The 10394-nt window shown below is 42.6% G+C and overlaps 1 protein-coding gene across 1 annotated transcript in view; it reads right to left on the reverse strand.

Annotated features, from left to right (window-relative positions):
- The window catches only part of FAM207A (family with sequence similarity 207 member A), a 20327-nt gene extending 11128 nt beyond the window's left edge, over positions 1 to 9199 (reverse strand). Inside the window, exons 1-2 of the mRNA XM_032214322.1 lie at positions 9008 to 9199; positions 5607 to 5715 (exon numbers count right to left, since the gene is read on the reverse strand). Of these exons, the coding sequence (XP_032070213.1) occupies positions 5607 to 5715; positions 9008 to 9136 (238 nt within the window). The 5' untranslated portion in view covers positions 9137 to 9199. The remainder of the gene's footprint in view (positions 1 to 5606; positions 5716 to 9007) is intronic.
- Positions 9200 to 10394: the final 1195 nt, after the last annotated feature.

Below are 10394 nucleotides of genomic sequence, written 5' to 3' on the forward strand. Positions count from 1 at the left end.
TCAGAGGCAGGCCCACTCCCTCTCCATGTGAGGAGACCCAGCTTTATAAGCAAAGCATCCTCAGCGATAGGATGGAAGACCACCGAGAGGACAAGGCGACGGTGAAAGGGCTGCTGGTGGCCAAGTGCTAACGCAGGACTTCTCTCAGATCCTCCCTCACATTCCAATCTCCCTCCCTCTCTCCCTTCCTTCTCATTCCCATTACCTTTCTTCCTTCCCCCCTTCCTTCTTCTCATTCCCATCTCCTCCCTCCCCTCCTTACCCAGGAAGGGATGAGGGGAGGGAGAGAGGGTGGCAGCGTTGCTGGTGGTGTGGCTTTCCCACATGGAGGGTGGGCAGCGGGGAGGGGCATCCTGGTGAATGGAAAGTGCTGTGGGGCCAGTGGGCAAGGCTAGGTGGGCGAGCAGCTCATGGAGGCGACAGAGGCGCTGGTGATGGGAGTGGCGCTGGTGCTATACTATGTGCTGATCTACAACTTCATGGCAGCTACCTGGCCTGGAATATGGTCAGATCTGGCCTGTGAGGCTGCCCTGAACACAGCAAGGGGCTGGCCCTGCCTCCTCGGCCCCTGCCCACCCAAGCCCAGCAGAGCACTTCCCCTGGGTGTGCACACAGGAGGCAACAAGCATACGGGGGCTGGCATCCCCGGTGACCATCTTGCCCTGCAAGCTGACTGTGTTCTGAGTGCTCCCCTTGCACCGAGGATGCCAGCCCCATGTGATCACTGCCTCGGTCAGGGCCAAGGTGGTGATCTCTAGAGTGGGCCAGTCTTAACCCCATCATGGGCTGGATCTGGCTTGCAGGCCTTGAGTTTGACTTCTCTGTTATGGTCCTTCCAATTTGATTTTTAGTAACAATGAAAGAATAGAGTATTGCCACATTAGAGACACAAATTATTTGTGAAATGCACTAGGTCATCCTCTAGTTCCATTCGAATATTGATGATTAACACTTGGGAACCATGGGAACATAAATATAAGAATAATATAAGAATAAGAAACATAAGATAAGGTACATGAGGGGCTGCCAGAAAAAGGTGGGGGATCAATTTATTCTCCAGAGCATTTGAGGGTAGGACAAGATACAATGGTTTGAAGCTCGTTAAAGAAAGATCCAACCTGGAACTAATGAGAAACTTCCTGACAGTGAGAAAATTTAACCAATAGAACAGCTTGCCTCCTGGAATTGGGGGTGCAGCATTTCAGGATGTTTTCAAGAAAAATTGGACAAAAATTGGAACCTCAATGGGTATATCAGTCCATGTTAAGGGCAATTGTCACTTTGGCAATTTATTTCTAGCCACCCTGCAATTCTTTGTTCCTTAGTTGTCAGGCAAAGGGAACTGAGTTTTGTCATCTAATGCTCAGCAATCATAACATCATAATTTGATTGAATTTATGACTAAGCTGGTATAGGATTTGGTCTTGATTTTCATCCTGGATAAATGAGATGATTTGCTTTTCTCAGTGAAGATCTGTCCTGCTCAGGAGACTTTGACAGTATCTATAATATCTCTTGCATGGCTCTTAGTGTCACTGAAGACCTTATGTCCTGCCATAAAACCAGGTTGCATTCCATGATGAGATGGCATAGTTATATTAGTTAAGCCAACAATGTTTACTTGTAGAAAGGAAATATTGACACTTTCTATTACTGCACTAGTATTAGAGAATGTAGTGTATTATTGTACAGTTATACAGTGTATATTTTAATTTTAAAAAATTGAGCGTGTAAAGCATTTTCCAAAGATCTCAATAGTCTAGAGAACTAAAATCACAATTTTATACTATAATGATTATAATGCCATGCCACTATAATGGCTCCATGTAGCTTTCATTTAATCCAGAAGTGTCAAACTCAAAACCCACAGGATGGATCCAGCCCGTGATGTGGTAAAGAGGTCAGTCCACATCCCATCCCATCCCGATGAGTATGCATGCATGCATGCAGGAGGCGGTGGGCACAAGCGTTGCTTTGGCCCAGCCCCCACCGTCCCGGCAGGTACACGTGCACACAGGAGGAGTTGGGCGCACACTGGAATGGGGTGGGCCTGTGTGCCCGTCTGCCTCCTTCTATGCGCACATGTACCTGTCAGGATGGCATAGGCTGGGCCGACGTGGGACAGCCCCTTACAGTTTCAGGACAGCCGTGCTTACTGACGTTTCAAGTGTGTGAGTGGGTGGGTGTGTCCTGCAGCAGGGGCTCTGCATCTGGCCATCCAAGAAAACAGTCATGGTGGTGGCAGCAGGAACGTGATGCGGACCACCGGATGCACCTGCTCCATCCCATGTGGCTGGGACAGGGCAGATGACTGCCCAGCGCATCCAGCAGGCTGGACCGTGTGCCTCTCCCCTGCATCTCTGCCTCTGGCTACTGCTGTGGGCCAAGACAATGTGAGGCAGGGGGTGGGGGCTGCTGCCTACTGTGTTCTGTCTGTTTTGGTTTGCAGTTGGAGAGCAGGTCACCACTGGTCAACTCTTTAGCTCTCTCGGTCTTGTCCTTGACCCATACGTGGAGCGTGTTCCTCTTGTGCACCCGACACACCTCAGCATTGCTGTGGGATGCCGCTACCACTGTGGCAGCCAGCAGCTCATAGAGATCCATTAGGCTGGTGCCATCACTGCCCGGAGCACCAGGCCCATCCAGCATGAAGAAGGAGAAAAGGCCAGGTAGAAAGCACAAGTAGAGGTAGTAGAACAAACCCAGGCCCAACAGGTAAAAGGTGCACCCTTTTGTTCCCCAATGCATCTTGGCCCCACCGCAGGCTGCTGCTGCAGATTGGCAGACACACTGAGCCCAAAGGAGGTGAGGTGTCCAGGTAGAAAGGCCATGAGAAGAGAAAGCTAGATCCTCATCAGCGCCGTGGCTGCCCAGGCCCAGCAAGGATCGCGTGCCTCCCCTTGGGCCATGCCTCCTGAGGATAATCTCAATGCTGATGTGGCCTGCAATGCAATCAAGTTTGACACTCCTGATCTAATCAATTTAAGTTTTACAATTAATAAGTGAGCATGTGGAGACAGGAAGAATAGAATACTCTCCACCCACCCACCCCACTGTCCACAAAGTTGTCGTCTCCTGCTGAATAGCATTCTTTCCTAACCTGGGCACATTGGCTCAGGGAGTTCTAGCCATGGTTGTGTAATCCATAGAATTATGGGGAGAACCAAAACTGGGGAATCCACCTTCACATTGGACAATGCAAAAGGTATTGAGACATTAGTAGGAGAGTATTAGCCTTTCAAAACTGGCAGAATGGTTTAGAAAATGTTGGGAGAATATTGGGAGAATTTGGCGAATCTTGAGAGGAGATGGGCTTTTGGAATGGAGCAAGCAGAACAAGAAAAAATATCTAGAGAAGTAGTGGTCAAACTCTTTTCAATTTTTTCCCTCCTGCGCTATTTAATTTATTGCCTGTTCCTTTCTCGCCTTTTTCCATCTGTCCTTTGTTGTCACATGGTCATATTTGTTCGTATTTAGTTCACACTGATAGTGTTGATAGTATGAGAACCAACTCTTACAAGCAGGAAGGAAAGGAAGCAGAAGTTCCACTGCAAGAACAAAAGTCTGCTTCCATATATTGGCAGTAGCTTGTAAATTCATTTTCAAATATTTTTCCTTCTAGAAAGGCCTGGAAAATATTTTTCTATCAGTTATTAAATAGGCAAATGAAAATCATGCTTATCCTTTTCAAAAAAAATTATTAGAATCAACAAGGACATTAAGGGATGTTTAGTTCTCCAGAATCTTAATCAGTCAAACTGTAAGAAAAGCAAAGAATGAAGAAGCAAAAAAACATTTTTTAAAAAAAATTGGCTGCATCTCGATGTTACAGCCTCTATTGCTTTAAACTCAGACCTAATGATATCTATACACAATGTCATGTTCGAAGACCCGACTGTTTTATTTCCAAAAATGTAAGCCTCATGAAAACAATTCATTTTGCAATCTAGTTACCACAGAAACTGCAAAATATTAGTATTGAATATAACAAATGTTTGATTCAAATGGTAGGAATTTAAAAACATGATTTTAGAGGGTAGATTTGAGATTCTTGAAATAGCAACTTCTAACTCATAAAAATTCTACAAGATAAGAGCTAACTCTATTATAAAAATGTACCATATTTTTCAGAGTATAAGACACACCTTTTTCCCTCAAAAAAGTGACTGAAAATCTGGATGCGTCTTATGCACTGAATACAGCATTTTTTGCTTCCAGAAACCCCGCACCCTTCACCAAAATGGCTGTACATAGCCTTATGGAGGCTTCCAGAGAGCACCTGGGGGCGGGGGAGGGCAGAAATAAGCAAACAATGGGCTGTTTTTTGCTCATTTTTGCTCCCCTCCCCCGCCCCCAGGAGCACTCTACAAGCCTCCTAAGGGTTATTCATGCCCTTTTTTTGAAAAAAAAATGGGCCGTTTTCATGAAAAACTGTCTGTTTTGGGGAGGTTTGCAAAGTGCAAAAACTTTTTTTTTTTAAAAATTGCCTCTTCAAAACCTTGGTGCATCTTATACTCCGAAAAATACGGTAAATAATCTTAATGACTGGAAAGTAATAGATTGGAGGATGCAAGTTTGCCAACAATGAAGGCATCCATATGACAGTTAATTAGTTAAATAATATTACAGAATAATACTGTATTGGATTATCAGTATTATAAGATCAGTTGTCCAAAAACTTTGTCTTGAACTAGAAGCAGACAAGTACTTATAAGTAAACTTTTTTGGAGGGGGGTGGGGGATATATCATCTTAGGCAAGAATGACATGCCCAGCTACTAGCTGCTCATATTTAAACACCAAGAGGTAAAAATCTGTTTTTTAAAAGATATAGAGCATTCTTGAACCAATTTCTACATATTATGAAAATTTCTCACAAGGGACAAGAAGCACCACAAGATACTTACTTAGTGTGTGCATGTCTGTATGCATGTGTATCTGTGTGTATATTTGTAGATAGACAGGTAAACTGAGAAACAGTATAACAAATAACAATAACTATGACATTTCTCAAAAATTAAATAATTTTACAACAGTCATTTTTGCAAGTTGTTGTTTAGGAAAAGATTAGCATAATTATTACAGTAAAAATACAGGACATTAAACAAATCAGCAGTAAGTTTTGCACTACAGTTTTCCATTCTCTTCTGAGCAATTTTGACATAAATGCACTGTCAGGGAGGGAAGAGTATTATGAGCAAAAAACCACAAAGATAGACTTTGAGAACTGCAGAATGTTCCCAACTTGGGTAAAATCTGTGTTTTTGGGAGCAAGCACTGATTAAAGTTAGGGAGATGAACTGGATCCAGTTCACATGCCCTGACAACCAGGATCACATCACAGACAAGTCTTAATGGGGAGAATTCCAGTCCCCTGAGATCATCTATTTCTCACAAAGTAGGAAGCAGCCAAAGAATCATTGTTATCATGTTAAGCATGAAGAAAAGTATGCATTCAGTTTGATATGAAACTATTTCCACTTCTATCGCTTGATCCAATTTATCAATTTAAAATCAAATCAAATTACAGTCATTATAGTCAAATTTTATCCATTTTTACATTCTTATTCATTGCAACAGCCATGTGTAAAGACACTCAATTCTTACCTTTTATGATTGAAACAGGATTCCTTGAATCAGTGTCCAACTTCTTCACTAGAATTTTTGGATCAATATTCACCCCAGAAAAAATGTCTGATGTCAGAACTCCCTTGCCCTAACAAGAACAAAAATAAAGATGGGCTGTAACCAATGTTTAATCATTGTCTCCATTTTGATATACAAAATTGGAGCAATAACTTCATTTCTTCTTTTAAAGGGGGCATGTTTACTGTAATCCAATCTATAGTATGCAAACACTGCTAGTGTTTTTGCAGAACATATAATACTTCAAACCACTTGGTATTTTAGTTTATGTAATCACCACCCTGTTCTTGAAGCTGATAGGCCCGTTAAGATTGTCAGCACTGGGAGGACATGGCCAGCACAGGAAGCGGCAAGCATATGGGGGCTGACAATCTGTATAGCACAGGTGAGTCTGAGCACTGTGACCACGGGTCCAGCCCTCCAAGCAGCAGGTGGAGGCAGAGGCACAGGGGGTAGGCACACGATGCGGCAGCTATGGCAGCCACGGGCAAGCAAAGACAGACGATGGCCATGGGAGGCTTATCCTGCATGTGCGGCTGAGCTCGAGGACAAACAGGATCGAGCCTACAGGAGCTACGGTGTGGCACCACCCCTGCCCCTGGGTGGCTTCCCAGTTTTGAAAATGAAAGAGAACTGCTCTGGGCAGAAGCAAGGAGATTGTGTACATCAGCCTGTTGCCTGTGTTGAAAGGCAAAAATTCCCTTTCTGGAGGGAGAGAGAGAGGAAGGGGGAAAGAAATGGGGAAGGGGCAAATCTAGCCTGTAAAATGAAATCACATCTGTAGTGTTTCCCATGGCTATGCTGGCAACTCAGCATATGAGCAGGAAACCCAAGCGTAGGATTGCCCAACAATGCATTTCCTTTTTGCTTGCCCGCAGCTGCAATGTGGAAGGTGCCCATGTCTGTGGGCCAGTTCGTGGGCCTCCCTGTGCCTGTGCTTCTGCATGCTGCCGGTGCCCCTGCCACAAGGCAGGTAGTAAGGTGAGGGTGGCACCATGCCATGACCCCTGATCGCTCGGTCCCCTCCTCCAGCTTCGTCGTACATGCCTCCCATGGCTGGCCACCACTCCGTCCCACCATGTCTTTGCTTGCCCATGGGCACAATGGGGAAAGCGACTGTGCAGTGCATCTGACTGGCCAGATCACATGCCTCCCCCCACTGCCTCTGCCTGCTGCTTTGAGGGCCAGGCTAGCAGTTGCAGCACCGGACTTATTCTGAGTCCATCCATCAAAAGTTATGGAACAGGGTTTAATACCTCTATAAGAACATTAGTTTGTTTGTTGGGGGTACTTTTTCTTTTCTTTCCTCAAAATGTCATTGTAATCATATTGAGATATATGAGGCTGCTGTTTTTGCCATTCTATTCAAGAATGCAAGAATTAAAACATTACTGTTGTTATAATAAAAATGCAGCTTAAATGAAAATCAACTTAATTTCTTTTCTGTTTTAGATATAGGAATTACTTTTAAATATCAGCCTTTCTCAGACTGTCAACCACAGTGATCAAAACTACAAACTGAAAATTGGTTGAATATAAAAGATGGAATCATAAGGCTGGTAGGGAGCTCAGAGGTCTTCTAGTCCAATCCTGTTCAAGGCAGGAGATTTCATACTATCTTGGTTACATGGTTGTCTAGTCTATTTTTGAAAATCTCCAAGTGATGAAACTGTAGGAGGCAAGCTATTCTATTGATTACCATAAGTGTTCTAATTTTCAGAAAATTTCTCCTTTCACAATAAGATAAGCAATCTTAAGGATATTATGTGCATAGATAATTCCCAAACTGCAGTTCCAGTTATGGAACAGGTTTTAATATTTTTTAAGGATACTTGTTTGTTTTCCGGCTATCCTTTCCAGCATACACTTGTGAAGTTTCCTGTACTAAATAAACACTACATGGAGAAAAGGCTGCTTTGTTTTGTACTCTTCTGAAAGGATCCAGATCTGTCTCATATCACCACCTGGTGGAGAATCCCTATACTATACCTTTTGTCTCCAGTATTAGCAAATAGGAGTGATGATCTTGACAAAATAAAGTTTCCATTGACAATGGGATGGAAATAAAAAGAATGTTTTGCTTAAGCTTGGGCAGATAGGAAAAACTGCAACTTATCTGAAACGTGTTGTAATGTACAGTAGCTGCCTTTATGGGACATATGATGCAATGATGATTAACAATGGTGCTATATTGTACTTAACTGAAGCTGTCTCCATTATAACCTGATTGTACATTGGTGATTAAAGCGAAGTTTCAATAAGAACCAAGTCCTTAACTTTTTTTAAAAAAAACCAACTCCTTAAAAAGTCAGATTAGACAGAGTTTGGTGTGCACCAAGGTAGGTATCTCATATTCTCATATTAAGATGCCACATTGCCAATCTGTTTTAATTAAACCAGGATTCTCCAAAGTAATCAATATGGACACCAATGTTTCAATGAGGTTATCCAAGGGGTCGAGAAATGTCTGGGAGTCAACAGGTTAATAAATGATGGAAGGTTAATTGGAGCCAATCTTGGGGGGTGGGGTGTCTCTGTAGAACTCCATGACAGTTCCCAGTTCTTAAAGTGAGGTGACTAGTGTGAAAATAGTGTTACCCAGTGAGAATGGCTTTAAGTTGTCTCCATCAGTTCTATCACTAACATATTGCTACTGGCCTGTTTTATGTATTTGTTATTCTTAGTATCAGTTAGTAGTATTTTTGAATTTATGTTCATATAGTATTTGGGTGTCAATGAATAATCTGAAATTCCATGAACAAATCACTGAGCTTGAGTCTTAAACCATGATGGAACTTTAGCAAAAGAGCCAGCGAATTGCAAATAGGGAACACAGGTTATAAGATATGCTCACTAACGAGAGGATGTGTTGCCACTTTAGAAAGTATGATACGTAAACGATCGAAATTAACAGGGAGGAGGGAAGGGATGGTAATGAAACATTAGGCAAAAATGAGTAATTTCCCTCTTCAACTATGAACCATCCTGAAATTCTAGAAAATAAGGACTGACAACGCAAATCGCATGCCAAGTGTCTCAGCGGCAGTTAGCTTCCTCCGATTAATAGGCCTTAGTCTTCAAGAGAATTAGGATGCAAAGCACAGAAACGCTTCCCTAATCTAAAAGTATCTGGGCAAGCTTTAGTTCTTATTGATGCTCCTTTCATGGAAGACATACTACGCATCTCTCTTAGAAAGTAACCAAGGGGACGAACAAAACTTCAAGCCCGCCAATCTCACTGCCCATGCGCTTTGCACAGGAGGGGGGGGCAATTAACAAGCATCGTCCCCCAAAAAGCACGTGTCTCTTGCGCTCGTGTCTTCCTCTTTTCATCGCTTCCTCCTCGCACCATCGCCACCCACCTTTCCGGTGTTAGCGCTGCAGGTCAGCACGGCCGCCGAAAACACCTCCTCGCCCCCACTCTGCTGCGGCTGTGTCGGCTTCGGCGCGGGCTGGTGGAGCCTCCTCCGCCTTAATATTTTCCCCACCATCGCGAGCAAAGAAGGACCAGCAGGCGAGGGTGAAGGAGCTGTGTGTGTGTGTGGGGGAGCACTCGCTAGCAATTTCCCCCGGAAGTGCACCGCGTGTGCTGTAAAGTCCGCCGCCCCTTTTTTACGGCCACGAGGGGGCGGCAGCGTTGCCGTCTCCTTTACGTGTGCGCCGTGCGGGTTTCGTATTTTGAAGGACAATGGAGTGTTGAAATAAGAGCTTTGGACACAATTATTCAAGAGATGAATGTGTGCAAAAGGTGTCTCTGTCTACGTGAAACGTCGATGCAGAACAATAAAACGAACAGGCTAAAGCTTTCCCTGAGACTTAGTGATGATTCACTAAGAATCACTAAACATAATTCTGTTCCTTTTTTTTATCGGAATGCAGGCGCGCGGGGGGTAAAGTGGGGGGTAAATTAAAAGTTGGAACTCAAAACATATTTAAAGTAAAATCGATGCCAATAAAATAGGTGGATTAAAATAATAAGTGGGAACTATAACATCATCGATATTTTATTTACCCAAAACACCCTAAAGCCGTCCAAGATAAGTTAATAGCTTTGAATACTTTCTAGCTTGCCAAACAGACCAAAAGGCCTGTAGCTTTCATAAAATGAAGGAAAGTTTCCATGTTCCACTACAAAGTCTAGTCCAAATGTCTAATTTCTAATTAGTTGTGAATAATAAAATATGTTGGTATGATAAACTCCAAACTTCTAACAGGAACAACAACAAAAAAGGAAGAGGATCTGTACAGTACACACAGAATAGAATGAGAAAATTATTCTCATTGACAAATTAGAGATGTTTCTCAGGAAACATTAAAGAAGTGACAAAGTAATTCTGCAATTCAAAATGCAGCATTTGTTTCCTGTTCCATCTGCAAATAATATTTTCCTTTCTTTCATGCAAACACTTCTCACCCATCTCAAAAGTGTTGCAATGGTAATAATTACTTGTCTTTATTGTGAATTTGCTCTTTATTTTATTTTATCCTATCAAAAATTTTCAGACCCACATTAACTTAAAAAGTAAAACCACATAGAATGATAATTATAACCTCCAATGTAATTAATCTTAAGATAAACATGGTAAGAGCATATCTCAAACAGATATATCTGGAGAATTGCTGCATAACCAAAGTTTTCTTTAAAAGAGTCTCATTTATCATTTATCTGATCATTTGAACCATCCCACCTTTTCTTAAACTTAAAATGAAATCTGAATATATTCATAGGGTTCACTAACTTCAGAGTGT

This window comes from Thamnophis elegans, chromosome 3, assembly GCF_009769535.1.
Source record: "Thamnophis elegans isolate rThaEle1 chromosome 3, rThaEle1.pri, whole genome shotgun sequence".
NCBI classification, from domain to species: domain Eukaryota; kingdom Metazoa; phylum Chordata; class Lepidosauria; order Squamata; family Colubridae; genus Thamnophis; species Thamnophis elegans.